At 32.8% G+C, this 17043-nt stretch overlaps 2 protein-coding genes across 3 annotated transcripts; one reads left to right on the top strand and one right to left on the bottom strand.

Annotated features, from left to right (window-relative positions):
* The first annotated feature begins 264 nt into the window (after nucleotides 1-264).
* On the top strand, nucleotides 265-10366 carry LOC140664824 (uncharacterized). 2 transcript variants are annotated; one of them, XM_072890324.1, is made up of 8 exons: nucleotides 265-852; nucleotides 4045-4297; nucleotides 5183-5470; nucleotides 6508-6830; nucleotides 6989-7232; nucleotides 7490-7778; nucleotides 7908-8202; nucleotides 8273-10366. In XM_072890324.1, the coding sequence occupies exons 1-8, from the start codon at nucleotides 682-684 to the stop codon at nucleotides 8432-8434; spliced, it is 2025 nt and encodes a 674-aa protein (XP_072746425.1). In that variant the 5' UTR covers nucleotides 265-681; the 3' UTR covers nucleotides 8435-10366. The 2 variants fall into 2 exon arrangements, with proteins under 2 accessions (XP_072746425.1, XP_072746426.1); XM_072890325.1 differs by having other exon boundaries at nucleotides 267-852; nucleotides 7571-7778.
* A 915-nt stretch (nucleotides 10367-11281) lies between these two features.
* On the bottom strand, nucleotides 11282-17017 carry LOC140664823 (jmjC domain-containing histone demethylation protein 1). The gene is made up of 7 exons (XM_072890323.1): nucleotides 16727-17017; nucleotides 16309-16588; nucleotides 15558-16245; nucleotides 15046-15370; nucleotides 14672-14966; nucleotides 14289-14584; nucleotides 11282-13689 (listed from the first exon to the last, which is right to left on the bottom strand). The coding sequence occupies exons 1-7, from the start codon at nucleotides 16766-16768 to the stop codon at nucleotides 12676-12678; spliced, it is 2940 nt and encodes a 979-aa protein (XP_072746424.1). The 5' UTR covers nucleotides 16769-17017; the 3' UTR covers nucleotides 11282-12675.
* Nucleotides 17018-17043: the final 26 nt, after the last annotated feature.

Below are 17043 nucleotides of genomic sequence, written 5' to 3'. Positions count from 1 at the left end.
GGACAGGTATTTATTCCCGAGATTGAAGAAACAATAAGGCTTGCCGACCCTGAAGATCGATCGACCTTCGTGGTCGGTCACGATCGGTGCATCGTAAACAGACGCGGAATGCGGCGTAAGACGACAAGAAGTGGTGGAGGCATCGTCGAGGGTATCCTAGAGAGAAGAGAGGATTTTTCTATTTTAAGTCTCGCCTCTCTCGATGACGTCACATGGACGGAAATATCATATGGTTAGGGAGGTGCAGTCCGCGAGATCTGCCTGTTGCGCGGTCCAGGTCTCGATCTTTCCCAGAGTCGCGCAAAAATCTTCGACCCCGTTGTGTTTTATAGTCACTTCTCTCGTTGAAAGGTAGAGAGAAAAAAAAGAAGAAAGAAAAGATATATCTCGTCGATCGTGCACCTTCGAGAATCTTTTCCTTTCTGTCGCGTTCCAGAACTTATTAACGTTTTCGCAAAAAAGTAGGTCGCGTACGATCTCGCCCACGCTTTAATCCCCACTAATCGCGGTCGGTCCAGGAATCTGTCAGTGGTGTATCGCGCACGTTCTCGGGATTGTCGCGCTCGTCCCGTGGACGACGAGCCGTCAGTTAACGCGACGACCGAACGCGAGAACGTCTTTAAAGATTGAAAAAGCAGGATTTATCCCTTTTATCAGCAAAAAAGGACTTGCTAAGTAAAGATGCCTGGCGCCGGTGGTCAGCCACCACAGAGGACCACCTTCCGACCGCCGTGGGTCAAGGATGGTCCTAACCCGTTGCCTATGCCTACTGCACCCTGGACTCTCAATTCTCGCAGAGACTCTAAGCCCAAGACCGAGGAAGTTCCGGCCTTCGCCCAAGTTACCTTGAAGGTGAGTGCGAGACTCAATGATTCGACATTTTCTTTATAATAATCTTGAAATATACTTAAAGAATCTAAAATGAAAGACTTTTACTTTTATTCTTAGAAACAATATAAGAGTTTCTTAATATCAAATCTAGTAATTTCTTGAAGACGATTCTATATTTTTGCGATTTTACTTTTTCTACTTTTTATAAAAAGAAAAAAAAACTGAGAAAAGACTGAAATGTATACAAGAGGGCCAAATGTCTGAAAAATGTCTTTTATTTTGTGATATTGCGAAGAAAGACGCAGAGTAGTTAATTGCATAATTTATTAAAAAATTGACAAAAAGAGAGAAAAAGAGGGAGAAAGAGAAAGAAAGAGAGAGAGAGAGAGAGAGAGAGAGAGAGGGAGGGAGGGAGATTTTGTTACATTTATAAAATATCAGTGTATATTTTTTTCACCATTTTCAAAATTTTTTTCAATCACTAACTGCATTTATAAAACTACATCATATTTTATAATAGAATTTATCAAATAATATATTTTTATTTTTATATAATTATTAGTAATTGTATTTTAATATCAGTAATATATCAAAAATATTATATCAAAATATTATATATTTACTAAAAAAAAGTTTCAATATAAAAAAAATTCGTAGAAAATATCGGAATTGATTTCAGATTTACGTCATTTCAAATTACGCCATTTATTTAAAGAAAAGAATGAGTTTATTCAAACACATATCGCAGCTTTTCTTCGCGTTGTAATCAGGTAACACAATCTGCTTCTGTTTCTACGGAAAGCACGCATGAGTAACCCATACTATGTGACTTCTGCAGTCTTTTTCCATTCAGCTATTGGGTTTCAAAGTCAGCGGACTTCGCTGTACTAATACTACCCTGATATTAATAGCCGACGTAGGTATCTTGCAACGAGTTAACGTGATAAATATTTCTGATGTCGTATACAATTCATTGTATTCAAACAGTACATTTCAAGAGATAGTCTACGTCGATTTATAAAAAAATTACTCTCTTATGTATTTTATTTTTTTAGAGATTTTTTATGCAAAAATTTACACGATTATTTGAATAAAAAAAATTTTTCTTAATTTGTTTTGTCATAAAAATTATTATAAATTATTGAAAAATTGTTTGATTTTCAAATTGACAGAAATTATAGATTACGAAATTGTGAATGCATCGAAATGCATTATGAAATTAAATTCTAATAAAAGAATTCACGACAGACATTGAGATTATTGTTATCTGGGTCATATTTATTTTCTTGCAACGCATTACATGAGGAAATTCTCAAGCGATTACTCTTGATTTCTTGGCGATGGTCCACGAAAGATTATGAAAATATAGAGAATTACAAAGTTAATATATATATATATATATATAATGCGAAATAACGTGAGAAAAACGTGACGTGCTCAATGGTACATATATGGAGATTTTGGTAGTTCGATTGATGTTGTGATATTGTTGATCATCTCATATTTAGATCAGTTGAACAAATTAAATTAAATTTGAAATGTAAATTTTTATTTTAAGTTCTTATCTTTTTATTAAATCATCTACTATTTTTATTTATTATTATCATGTAATTTTCATTTATGTATTTTTAATCATATTATAATATCTGAATGTATTATATGTATATTTAAATTTCATAACTGCATTTCAATTAAAATGCACATGTCTTTATTATATTTGATATTTGATAATTAATCAGAATGAGAAGCTTGGACAGATAATTGCAGAATTATAATAACAGAATAAAAAACAATTTTTAGAAAATTGCAAAACGCAGAAGAGGTTTATAACTATTCGTGAAAGTATTCATACATTTTAGAAACGTGTTTGTCAATTACAACTCTGTTTTCTTAACGCGAAGGAAAGTGAGATTCGTCGTATGCGTGCTCGCATATAAGCCTCTGGGTCACGATTATTTAAAGAACACACGTTTCTATTTCAAATGACTTGCCAGCTGCGTCTTCCGCCAGTTTCTTAACACGTTTATATTGCGATCTTACTTTAATTTATTTGGAAATCGTTAATGCAACGTTGCAGATGAAAGCAATTTTGTAGAAAAGAAAGAATTTCTTTGAGCAAACAATTTTTATAAAAGTAAAAATCATGCTGAAAAATTTTTTAAATATTCTGAAAATTAAACGATAATTCTACGAGAGCTACTTATTTGAAAAAAAAATCGGAAACTCCACGTCGATGACGATCTAAGCTGAAAAATGTGATATCTCGAGACAAAATTCAATGTGGATTATTTAAAGCCGGCGGAATGAACTCTTCGAGACTTGCCAAGAAAAGTTTTCGGATCTCTCTTTCTTTCTCTTTCTTTTTGTCTCTCTTCCTCTGTCTTTAATGATCAAGAGAAGAGGGATAAAGAAATTTTTCTTTTCCTATTTTCTATCGTAGCTATCTTTCACGAGATGTGCGACAATTATTCTTTCGTATTTTTTTTAACCTGGCGTGATCGTATAATAAAATATATACTTCACAAACATACGCGCGTGCAAGAAATTGTGATTTATGTTGGAAGATGAATGTCACGAAAACGTAAACCATGAATCGAGAATAAATGACAGTGCCAACAAAAATTATTTCGTTGTATCGCGACAAAATTCGATCAGTTAACTTGTTAATAAAATGAAAACTAACAGAGTTAACATCTGAATAATTATATAATTTAATTAAATTTTTAATAAATTAATTGACTAATTATATAACTAAATTGTATAATTAATGTATTATAATTACAATAAATATTTTCCAAAATAGGGAGGTAATTTAATAAATTTGACAAGTGAAAACTGTAACTAAATGTGAATTTTTGTCCATTATATTATATACATTTTGACACCACTGTTATATAACGATGCAACTTTCTCTCTCTGTCTCTCTCTCTCTCTTTCTCTCTCTCTCTCTCTCTCTCTCTCTCTCTCTCTCTCTCTCTCAGCAAATAAATTTTTATGAAAGTTCAAAAATAAAATTGGAATCATGTAACACTTAAATTAATAAAAAAATATTATTATATTCTCAATAATTTTTTTGTGACGATTAGAAATATTTTTAATGCCATATTATATATGTATGTATAGTTATACGTGTTTATAAATAAATAAAACTAAGTCTAAGTGTAGTATTTGCATTATTATCTGATCAAACAAGCATCCCTTTCTCTTGATCAGAGTGTGCCGAAACCCGCAGAACCGGCAGCGCCTTCGACAGATGAACAACCACGTAAGCAGAGCAAAATCACGATAATACCGAAACAGCCAAACAATGAAAAGATACCGAGCGGTCGACCGGTGCCGACCAAGTTGCGCGAGAATGGACGACAGGAGCCAAATTCGAGGCCGCAGCTCGAACGACAGATACGCATCGAGAGATCTCGATCACGGGGTGACATTATACCACTCTCGAAAAGTGAGAGCACCACAGGTACGTATGACAATGATCATCATTCCTTCTCGTGAATTCCATCACTCACGACATCAAACGTTTATCTCTTCCAGATTTTAAACGGTTGTTAATTTTTTTTTGGTGTACTCGATTTTACATGGTAAAATAAAAATTATTTTTTGCACGTGATTATTACGTGACCGTCTATGTCTATAAAATTGATAAATTGACTTATAATGTTACATGCAGATCTTGAAATAATCAAAGACAATTAGCATACATCTATCATTGTGCACATTGTAAGAAGCTAATTTCTAAAAGGAGTGAATAATTGAACTAACAATTATATTTTAATAAATATTTGAGTTAATAAATTTTTAATTTAATAATAAATATATAAATATTTTAGAAATTATTCAGTGAAATCAAATATAATTTTTAAGAATTTTTAATAATATTTAAATTTCTCAAAATAATATTTATTATTTATATTTTATAAACATAAATTTTTTTTCTATAAAAATTAATTAAATTTTAATAAAATAAAATTTTAAATCTAAAATTTAATTCTTAATGATTGTATAAGATCAAAAGTATCAATTTTACATTTTCTATCAAATATTCGTCTATCTGTTTTTGATTAGAAAAAACTAAATCTCTTTTTATACACAACAAGACCAAACGCAATTTTGTGAATAGTAAAAAACAAGAATAAGATTACCAATAAAAATTTTTTGCATTTATTATTATTTTTTAGGAATTTATGTATACATTTAATTAAAAAATTAATATATAAATTATTAATAAAAAGGACGTAAAAGATTTTAAAATTTATTTACAGATCGCCTAAGTAAAATTTGATTTTTTATAAACTACATATGAATTATATTTTTCGCATAAATAATGAAAATTCTCCATATCAAGGCGCACCAACTTTATCAAAGAGCTCGTCACGAGCGAACATTCCGCCACCGCCACCTCCGCGACCGCCTCCACCACCTCCTAGCAGGACGATACTAAAGGACCTTGCTCCGCTCAACGACACACAAATGGAAAAACTGGAGGCACTGAAATCTAGGCCGAGAAAAAGGCCGGACTGGGCCAGCATGATGAAAGAAGTTGAGAGTGGCAAAAGGCTCAGACATGTCAAGTGTAATGATCGGAGTGCTCCCCTGATCGAGAGGGTGAACAAGGTCACAGCTGATCCAGCAGGTAATCGTTTAACTCTCTTCGATCCCTATCGGGTGCCCACCAAGTAAAACCTGTCTCCTCTTTAAGAGAAATGTTTCTTTTCTTTGAGAAAAGAAGTTATTATTGTAGAAAAAATTGAGATTCGAAGAATTTTTCCTCCTTCTGCTTTCTTTGTTACGATACGCATAACCAAATAAAGGGATGCTAACGATGTAGTATAATCGGATTAAATAACAAGTAGAAATTTCGATTAATGCAATGCGTCCCATCGGATCCCGTTTTCAGTGTAAATAGTCAGTATTGTTCTGGGGATCGCTTTGCTATTTCTATCGCCTGAACCACTCCCTTTCAATAAACGAGCCCATTTATCCATTGTTAAACTATTGGCCCAATTAAATTATTAATTGATTATCGTTGAATTAATTGGTGTCTTCGTGTTTGAATTTATTGATATCCTGTTTTCTTTTTTCTTTCCTGTCGCGTAAACGACCGCCAGGACTTCTTATTCTCCGAATGGGCATTTTCGACGGGAAATAAGAACATTATGCTACGACGGATGATTCGTCATGACTGTTTAAAAATATATACCACAATATGAATCGTTAAGTACTATCTATTAATGAGTAAGATTCTCTCATAAAATTCTACACAATGCAATCGTCAAGCTAAAAAAAGTGATGTCTAGCTCTATCAATTAATTTTGAGACAAATAAGACAAAAATTATTAGTTATTCTTCAATCTTTAGCATTAAAAATCTTAACCATTAAGATTTAAATTAAATCCTTTTTCAAAGTCAAGTTGAATTTACAATTAGTCAAGAAATGTATTCTTAAGATTTATTTACAACTTTAAAATATAATTTACCTTTCTGGAATTTAATTATATTTTGATTTGAAAATAAAGAGAGAGAGAAAGAGAGAGAGAGAGAGAGAGAGAGACAGATTCATTTTCTTTTATTGCTAAAAGACAGCGTTTAAATCCAGGTTTGATATATCTTTTCAAAATAATAGAATGGCAATATTTTATTTCATCCTAATCGATTATTTTTCTCCGCTAGGCAAGGCTCACTTCGTGTTCGAATCTGAAAAGTCGAATATGCACAATAAATTGCTGAAACAGATCCAGCAGGGCGTGAGACTCAAAGCTGTGAAGACTAACGATCGCTCGAAACCGATGCTGGAAGGTCTGAGAAAATTCCGACGACAATTAACTATAGAGGAGCAAATACAGAAAGCCGAGGAGGCACCCGTAGACGCCGAAATTCAGGATGAAATGGACGATATAGACGCTGTCAGGGATGATTTACAAAGCACCAAACAGATGCTCGCGCTAGAATTAAGAAACAAAGAGACTTTGGAACGAGACAACAAGCGATTGCAGGTAATAAATCTAATAAACTCCAAGACTTAGGCTTCTGATTATTGACAATTTTAACAGAAGAGGGTTAGACCTTTATATCCTTAAAGTTTAGAGCATTCTGGTCTCTTAAAAAATAATGAATACAGATGTTACTTTTCACGAAATAATTTTATGGATAGGCGAGAATTTTGAATCTTGAGGCAGAAATGGAACATTTGAAACTTCAAAAAAATGCTCAAGAAAACAAGCAGCAAGATGAAAAACTCGCAGAATCTTTGAGGCAGGAAGTGCAACAAGCGAGGAAAGATGCAGAAAAGGCCGAAAAAGAATATGCAAACGCTGCTGAGGAAAAAGATAAGGCTAGAAATGAATTGGAAGAAATGAAAAGAATGTATGCGGCGTTGGAAAAACGCATGAAAGCTGGTGTGTAATTAAGTTTGTTTGTAAAATAATTAAAACTATTTTATTAAAAGCTAACAATTTCTGAAATAATCTGGATGAGCTTTCTCTAATCGGCTTTAATATTATTGTTATATATATATATATATATATATATATATATATATATAAAATATTTATTGTTAATATAATATAATAACGCAAAATATATTTTATGCTTTTAATGCCTATATTACAATTGTGCTTTTTTGCTTTGATTTTTTTTTGCTTTGCCTGTAAAGAAGAACCTGCGTCAATTGAAGCTGAGCCGTTAATAGAGCTAGTAGAGGATTGGGAAAACGTAGGTTGGTACAATGTTACAGGAATGGCACTGGCTGGTTGTCCTAGCGCAAAGGACGTAGCTAAAATCGCAACGCAAAAGAGTATAGACAAACAGGATGTTCACAGCACGAGCGAAGAGGAAGAGGAGAGTACAGAGGAAGAAGAGGAAGATGAAAATCCCAAAGTTGCGGCAGAGAAACGCGCTCAGAGAGAAATCAAGTTACTTATTTCAAAAATTAAGAATTTTATGTAAGTGCGATATAATAAAATTTTGAAGATATAGTCAAACCATGTAAGCAATAATGTGTATAATATAAATAATAAGATCGATAATTCAAATAATAAACAAGAAATATATAATAAAAATTCTGAATACAGGGATAAAGCTATAAACGCCAGGAAGGAAAGGTACGCGTTGAAGGAGCAAATAAAACAGCAGCAAAAATTACTGAAGGAAGAAAAGAAAAAATATAAGCAGTTGCAGAAGCAAGTGGATAAGATGGCGAAGCTGATGGCGGAAACTGATGAAGAGGAAGAAGAAGAAGAAGAAGAGAATGAAGATGAAGAAGAAACGGAATCTGAGGAAGAGTCGGAATCTGAAGAATCGGAAGAAGAGGAGTCTGAGTCTGATGACGAAGAGGCACCTCTTGACAAACGCAAAAACATTTTACAAGTGAGTTGCCAAAGATTATTGTAGTTAAATACAAATTTTAAATTGCATTCTTGAATGTTTATTTTTTTAGAAACACGTTAAAAAACATGAAGGACGATTGGCAGCCTTGAAAAAGGGAAACTATCTTCTTAAGGCGCAAGTAGATAGAATTAAGGATAATCTAGCGAAGCAGCGAGAGGATAGTATCAGTCTGCAAGAAGATCTTGATTCTGTCTTAGCAGAACTAGGTTAAACTAATCACAAGAATAATTTGCAAAAATGCAGATTGTATACACACTTTATATAAATATTACATATTGAAATATAGAAAATTGTACAAAATGTAGAAAATTGTACGAAAGAGAAAAAATAATTATACACATACACACACATACATGTACGTATATTCGATTTGACAAATTTTTTCACATACAGGAAACAATTTTGTCGCCAATTTTGTCGCAAAATATACTATTCTAATGCATAAAGCTTTTATCATAACCTTCAATTCCATGAAATTCAATATAAAAGCCTGTATTAAATAATGCTAAATAAATATGATTTTTTAGCTCATAACAATTTTTTTATATCATAATAAATAATTTATTCTTTACATTACACACATATAATATTATGTTTAGCGTTAAATGCAAAATATGGGCTGAAAACTTTATCTAATAAAGACTGATAATAATTTAAAGGCTGCGCAGAATTTCATTGAATAAAATCATCACGATTCTAAAAATATTAATTGTTTAACCTGTGTGTTAATTTCTTTAATTATATTATAATAGAGAGAGCGAGCATTTTTACACATATAGATGCGCACAACACTACATGGCAACTACTTCTGTTTTCCGACTTGTAATATACATTTCTATGCAAATCGTTGCGAAATATTGAATATTCGATCGTGGAACGTTAATCTGCGAAATATTTATTTTTTCGCGGTATTTAAAGTAAATGCTTCATTTTTACGAAAATATATTTAATATAAATGAATCGTGCATTGATAAAAAATATAGCTAAATAAGTATGTAGAAAAAGAAAAATTATTTTTGCAAAATGCAGGATTGCACAACATAATGCAAAACATAGTTTAAGAAATATTGCTCTGCATATTGCATCTTTAGCATTACGTACATAAGAGTTAGAAGATGTCTTTTTTTTATTTCAGAACGAATTTTATCCATATTCGATGAATACGTATAGATATTCAAATATATATATAATTGCATGTACTAGACATCGTTCTTAACGAAGTATTGTGTGATTTTTGCCTTGTATTTTCTATAAAAATTTTAATTTAAAATATTAGATGCGTTTATTACAAAATTCTTAATTCTAACTAGTTGATAGTATAATAAAATTTCCGGTTAAAATACTGTTAAAGCACTATTCTATATAATTATATTTATAGATTAATTTTAAAGATGGAACAAAGAAGACAATTTGTTATCATTAACGATGTTTTCATTAATTTAGATAACAGTCATATTTAACTCCCATCCATGTTGCCCAAATAAAAAAAGATCCAAGATAAAAATGCTTAAGAAATTAAAATACAATGTGTGTAAAATGTATGTATATATGAATATAATATTTCTATATTAACTTAAATTTAATTTCTACATTTTAACTTAACTTAAACTTTTATTATTTTTTAAGATGTGATTTTAAAGTAAATAATAGTTTCGAATATGAAGTAGTTTAAAAAAAATAAGAATTTACTATTGCATTAATTATTATTACAAATTTAAATGTAAACACTTAAATATTATGATAACAGTCCAAAAAATTTTAAATTGTTTTTTTCTAGTATTTATATCTTCTTATATATATCCTCTTATTTTTCTCATATTTATCCTATTATACATCGTATTTATCTCTTATACATTTTATACATAAATCTGACAATTTTTACAAATCATAATTAAAATAGAAAACAATTTAAACTCACCGATGACCGATGCAATGTGCAGGATTGCATAACGAAGTTACACAGCGTTGAACTGTAAAATACACAAATATATTTATTTAATCTAAATTAAAACAAATGTTGAAACTATATTTAATATCTTTTATAAAAAAAAAAGTAATTATTGCGAGCATTAAAATAATTTTTCTTTCATTGAATTTTTTGCAAATATAATAATGTATAAATAATAAATTATTCACCTGATTACTCTGCCACTTCAGGCCTCTTCCATCTCCTCTCTTATTTCACTGTTATTGCTCCTTCATAACACTCGTGAAAATAATTAATTACAATTCGTGGTCACTCGCGAAAACAATTAATTACGATTACGCGCGCACTAATTCCACCTGAATACAATTAATGAACGCGCTGCACTTTGCACGGCATTCCCGATTTAATGGCAGGTAGTACTTGATTATGGCCCAAAAATAACGCGCAAAACTCGATACTCACAGTTGCTTCAAGGTGTTTACTTAAATCTCGTAAGAAATAATTTTTCAACACGTACATCGCGTTATATGCATATAAAAACTTGAATGTGTTAATAGAAGTTTTTCGCGGATTAATATGTTTAATGAAACAAACGTCCGTCTTTCAATTCGGCACTCCCGATACTCGTTCGCGCGCAATGTTTACTCCCCCCTCCCCCCTCTTCTCCTGCAATCTGAATCACCGTTTCTGATAAAATTGTTAAATCCTTCGCTACGCTTTTCCATGGAGTAGGCATCCTGCGTTCATGATATTTCTAGAGATTAACTTCACGCTAACCATGGAGGTTTTAATAATTCGGTCGTAATTATTAAAATATGACACTAATTATGGCTGTTTATCAATTATAGATACGTCGCGATTCAGAATCGATCCCGCGCCCGCACGTTTCATTACTCATCCGACTCCGGAATGACGTTAGGTGCTTCATGTTAATTATGGCGGGAAAGACGCACTCATTCGAAAAATGAGATAGATAATTTTCATTCTGTTAATAGTGAAAAATTTTCTGTTAAAGATAATCTAATAAAAATATTGTATTTCATAAAAAAAATGTATGCTCTCTCGCTTCTAACATATTCAATATGACTGTAGAGGAACAGGAATTATAGAAATTGAATAATGATAATAAAATTATATTGTCTTTTACAAATCAAAATTATATTTGGGAATCAGATAGCTATTGCTTTCGTGAATTACATGTATTATACAATGTATTACAGTGTAGCGAAGTCTTCAAGTCTTACTAATTATAGAATTTAAATTGTGTAAAGAAAAAGACTTTGATTCGTGGTAATATATTCTTGACCAAAATAATTAAGAATGATGTTTATCACTATTATTTTTTGAAATATCATAATACAAATATAGAACATAATAAGAATTTTAAATACTTTTGTAACATAGTATTTGAATTGATATCTAGCTTGCTTATCGCTTTTGTTTTTACATAAAATCGTACATATAAGAGCATTTGCAAAATGTAAATATAAATGAAGAGCGAGGAAAAAAGACATGAAACGTGCATTTTTATATAAAAAAGCAGATATATATGTAGTATGTACATTGATTTGCGCAGAACATCTGACGTTGCTTATGAGATGCAGCTTAGGTCGAAAATTAAAATTCAGAACATAGATGTTTTCGACACGTAGAGATCATCTATCTAACATTACGAAACGATACAGTTAACTCTGTATGTGTATATTTGGCGCGCGTCTACGAATAAACGTGTCTATGTGTGATTACAGTTAGTTTTTGTTTTTATGATGCTTCTTTGCACGAGATATGTTCGAGGATTTATGCCACATAAATAATTATTCTCGAGCACTTTCAGTTTTCAAAATACTTTTTATGCAAAAAAATACTGTTTCAGATGAACAATAATTCGACAGAGAATTTCTATCCTGTTCACTTCCATATATTTTTTCAGATTTTGATAAATAAAATTTATCTTTGTGAACAAAAATGACAAAAAATAAAAAGACAAGATACTGATTTCTTTATATAATATTCAGAATAGAAAGAATAATGATAATATATGATTAGGAAAATGCAATTTTTCTAATATTATTTTAAACAATTATATTTATATATGTTTGAGTTAATAGATTAAATCGATGTGATCAATGTGAAAAATACAAAATAAAAATAAATTATTAATATCAAATAGCAAATATATTTTAATTAACTAATCATATATAGATAAATATTTGGAATAGAAATGAAAAGAATACTATGAAGGAATCTAAATCAGAAAGAAGTTGTTCTCACATTTGTTTGATTTCATCTAAATAAAACTGTTATTTAAATATAAATTCTGTATTAATATAGATCAGATATTTGTATGTGCATAACATCATTATATCATGCATATACAACTTATAAAAGTTCTTGTGCAAAATAAATAATCACTGATCATGCATGATACACTATTATGGCTCTTAGTCTCCGCGAACGATATCCCTACATGATGATAACCAGATTGCACTAAACAGTAATAGTTCATTTATGAGCGTCACGTTCTTTCACGTATCCATGAACTCGGTTTTGATCTTTTTCTCCTCTACCAACTTAACGTCCGTAACATGCAAATTGTGCTCGCTTTTAGCAGCGAACTTGATGACGGCTTGTGTCGATACTTGTGTGGTGTGTCGCAGGTCCAGACGCTTAAGTGCTTTACATCTCGCCAAGTGTTCGAGAGTCGTTTCGGTGAGTAGTCTGCAGTTTGCCAGGTTTAATGATGCCAAATTTGGCAACGATGTTAATTGCGCTACTCCAGAATCAGTGAGTCTACCGATTGAAGAAAGATCCAAGGTCTCAAGATCCGACAAATGCTGAATTATGTATTTCACTCCTCGATCCGTGAGATCGCATCCAGCCAAAGACAGATTTTTAAGATGCTTTAATCGCGATGTCTTATCGATGAGTCCAGGCCTGGAGTCTGTCGGTGAATCTAAGACCTCTTGCAGAACACCATCATTCAAAGAAGTAACGTAACTCAGGTTAAGTGTTTCTAAAGGTGGGCAACTGCAGCTTTTCAGAGCGCGGATACCAGCCCAAGTGCAGCCCTGTAGGGATAATGTTCGTAACTGCGGTAGTCTACTCAACAGCCAAGCTAGTTGCATCCTATTGACATTGGTCCAGTCAAGCGAAAGACTCTCAGGTTGCCGTCGGACGATGGCGGTCAAGTGTATAGATCTTAGGTTATAGTGTGACATGTTGATCTTCTTCCATAGACCAGGATCTATACTATATCTCGCCCAGGTACGGCAGACCAAGGCACAATTAAGCAGATCCTTTATCTCGAGGAATCGAAATACCGCAAGCATCGCCGTTTTATTAAATACTGAATTCTGTTGATTCGATTCGCTATCTGTTTCCTGGACAGATAGTGGTGGCGCTGGCGCTGGTCTGACTACTACGTGCGCCTTCACCAGAGACCTACTACTTGAAGCGATCAACTGCATAGCCAGCTGGATGCGCTGTTGAGTCATTCTCTGTTCACCTTCGGCTGGTTCCCCGGGCGAATCGTTCCATGCCTAAAGGAAATGAACCAACACAGATGTGAGAAAGACTTCTATAAGGTTTAACAAATAGTAGTTACAAGATCAAGAAAAAATAATGTTCTTGGAGAGATCTTGTCAATATTAAACATTTAAACTATGATCACTTTTATTTACTTAATTTTCTATACTGTTTAATTATATTGTATATCTGCTTTTTTAATTGTTTTATATTCATTATGTTTATGTTTAATCAATTATTTTTTGATTACTGTATCGTTAAATTTAACGGACTGAAACGTTTATGCTCATTATACTTACATCCTACTATATTTTAATTTTTTATTATTATTTTTTTAGTAAACTTTTCAATATTTATTTTCTTCAATATTATTAAACTTTTGTGTTTTTATGGTTTTTAAACTTTTATTTTTTTATATTGAAAGGACATTGTTTTGTTTGTTTACTCCTTTAGCTCTTCATTTGCTTTGTAAAATATATACAACAGTGCTGTGTATAACACAACTAAAGATATTATCTTGAGATCTATTTACATAAAAATGTATAAAATTATTAAAGATACAAGATATTTTATTAATCAGATCTCCCTATATATTTTCATAAAATTAATTTACCTCGGTGGGATCAGGTCTTGATCGTTTACTTGGTGTCATAGCTCGTTCAGAATCTGTTGTAGGTGCTGAGGAAGCTGCGCTGGATACTGATAATTTTCGGGCGCGACCCTTTGACTGACGCGGCCGATAATCTAAGTTTCGACCTCTCTCGCAACATTGAGGACACTCCCAACTGTTTGGCAAATCGTCATTTACTGTTATTTCCTCCGAATCCAAACCTATACATTCTGGGTGTACAATGTCGAAACACATTGAACACTCCATTAAATTAGATGGTGCTGTTGGAACCGGTTTACCTGTAATTATATTTTAAACATTTAGTCTGAGAAATGTTATTTGTTATGTCATAAATTATATATTTAATTGGTCGTAAATCGTAATACCCATTAATGGCGCCGGTGGTTGTTTCCAGCCATCCAACTGACAAACTTTACAAGCTGATGTAACGGGCAACATGGGCCTCAGGCACTGGCGCATTAAACACGTTTGTTTGGCACGACCACTACCACCGAATTTCACCATATCTTGACAATAAACACATTCACGACAATCCTGTCTAGTGCAAGCTTCGCATTTCTTGCATCTAGTGCGCCTCCTACGCGGAAACGCTCTCTCGGATTTCTCCGGAAGATGCCTTTGCATTTTTACAAAACCTTTCCTAGTTACTCTCATGCGTTCCTACAAAAAAAAAGAATACGAGATTAAATAGGTATTCAAACGATATACGTTTATTTCGATTATATGTAATAAACGATACCCTATCTGCAATAGTTAAAGGTGGTGGTGGCGGCAATACAGCGTTCCCTGTCACAGCCGCTTCTGGATTATCGTTTCTATGCTGTTCTACTAAACATCGAACGTCGTGAATAAGAGCGACAGGATCGCGTATCAATTCCGGGACGTTCTTTTTCGTCGACGGCAATGAATGTAAATACATAACTATTGCTTTTAAACCATGCAACTCAAACGGCGTGATGTGTACATGCTGGTGCTGTTGTGGAACTGAGTGCTGCCGCTGCGATTCGGATATATCTAAATGAGTCCTACCCAAAAGCACGTGCACATATCTTTCAAGAACATACCTATAAAAATATATAAATACTTGTAATATAGTACGTTTCACATAATTAATAAATAAATAAATATATATGTATATGTGTATATTCAATTAAAAATTTCTTTTTATTAATATGTATATGTATATATATATATATATATATATATATATATATAATTCTATAATCTAATTGATATATAATTGATTCTTACCATAACATTTCTGTGAAGAATGGATATCGAAATTTCTGTGGTACCTTTGTGTGCTCTTCCACTTGTGCAACTTTCAATTGCTTTTCTATGCCAAAACTGTGAAGAAAGTTTCCACCAAAAACTAAAGAATCCTGAGGAGTATACACTGCGTGTATCCAGCCAGTTGGTATAAACAATGTCATACCAGCTGTTAGACTTATCCTGCCACATCTGTCAACCATATCACCGAAAAATACATCCGACTGTTTACCACTCAACACCCACTCCTGATAAAGAGCCAAGTTTTTCTCAGTTGGTGGAATCAGCCAAAATATTTTACCACCACGCAAAATATGATACCATACACTTGTACCACCAAAATCAACATGAAAGTCAGTATAACAACCTTTCACTGACATTAAACAGTATTTTTGCACTTTTGGATACATCATGTCTTCTAAAAGATTTGTAGATTCTACTTGAGCATCTTTCAAATGCCTTGGCCATACTACGTCTACCCAATCGACTTGTCGTACTAATGCAGGTGACTGTACATAATTCTCTAACTTGGTATGACTAAACTCTAAGGAAATTACATTCAATAGACGCTCCTTGTTAGAATCCTCATAATACTTCTGCCACTCTTTCATTGTCATATCTTCATTTTTTTGAGTATTAACATCCATAACATCCAATATTCTCTTAGAACCTATTGTATAAACATTATTAATTGTCATATCTGTCATATCTATTTTTCATATATATAACTTACCAACGCAAGTTCTAACATCATTGATGGAGAAATTGGAACTGGGCACTCGTAATCCTAGCCCTGATTTTTCCTTAAACAGTAATGGTATCTGCAGACCATATTTTTGCAAATACTTGAGATTCAGCTCCGGTCCAGTCATCTCACGAAAGAGGCCACTGAAATTGTTCAAGTCATATCTCTCACATTCGATCTTCTCGTCGAGCTGAAAAGTTCTACGTCCTTCAATTTCCTCATCGCCTAAGGTCCAATCATCGGTATACAACTTTCTAGTTCTTTCACGCTGTAAATGAAATCATGTAAATGATGAGAAACAAACAAATCGAATTATTTTCGAATTGATTCGACGTAGTGCGACGTCGTCGTCAATGTCACGACCCCGACGTCGCCGACGCCGGATTCGCGCGTGTTCTTTGTTTACCAATTGGCGCCTCTTCGGCATCGGAGCGGATTCGTCGGCCATTGCGAACACGCTGTCAGAAACGTATCACCGGGAATATCATCGGACACTCGATGAAGCGTTAACACGGTGAAGACAAACAGGCAAATGTCAGTTTTTAATCGTCTATATCCTTATTTATTATTTACATGTCAAGTTTGACGCGCTAGTGACGTCGTACACACGTTTTTGATCCGTATTCACTCATCCAGCGAAACGACCACGCCATTTTACTACCGGCCAGTACTGCCAACCTGCTAACTGTACGCATATGCGCGCCCCGAGCTCCTCCGAATCTG

This window comes from Anoplolepis gracilipes, chromosome 4 (assembly GCF_047496725.1).
Source record: "Anoplolepis gracilipes chromosome 4, ASM4749672v1, whole genome shotgun sequence".
NCBI classification, from domain to species: domain Eukaryota; kingdom Metazoa; phylum Arthropoda; class Insecta; order Hymenoptera; family Formicidae; genus Anoplolepis; species Anoplolepis gracilipes.
Note: the sequence above shows the minus strand (reverse complement) of the source record. Positions and strands in the feature narration are given on the sequence as shown.

Excerpts from the sequence above, each read along its gene's own strand:
- LOC140664824 (XM_072890324.1), top strand. The coding sequence starts at position 682 with ATGCCTGGCGCCGGTGGTCAGCCACCACAGAGGACCACCTTCCGACCG. Across the intron at positions 853-4,044 it reads TCGCCCAAGTTACCTTGAAG|AGTGTGCCGAAACCCGCAGA; the intron begins GTGAGTGCGAGA and ends TCTCTTGATCAG. Across the intron at positions 8,203-8,272 it reads AACGCAAAAACATTTTACAA|AAACACGTTAAAAAACATGA; the intron begins GTGAGTTGCCAA and ends TTATTTTTTTAG.
- LOC140664823 (XM_072890323.1), bottom strand. The coding sequence starts at position 16,768 with ATGGCCGACGAATCCGCTCCGATGCCGAAGAGGCGCCAATTG. Across the intron at positions 15,371-15,557 it reads TTCTTCACAGAAATGTTATG|GTATGTTCTTGAAAGATATG; the intron begins GTAAGAATCAAT and ends ATATTTTTATAG. Across the intron at positions 13,690-14,288 it reads CAAGACCTGATCCCACCGAG|GCATGGAACGATTCGCCCGG; the intron begins GTAAATTAATTT and ends CATTTCCTTTAG.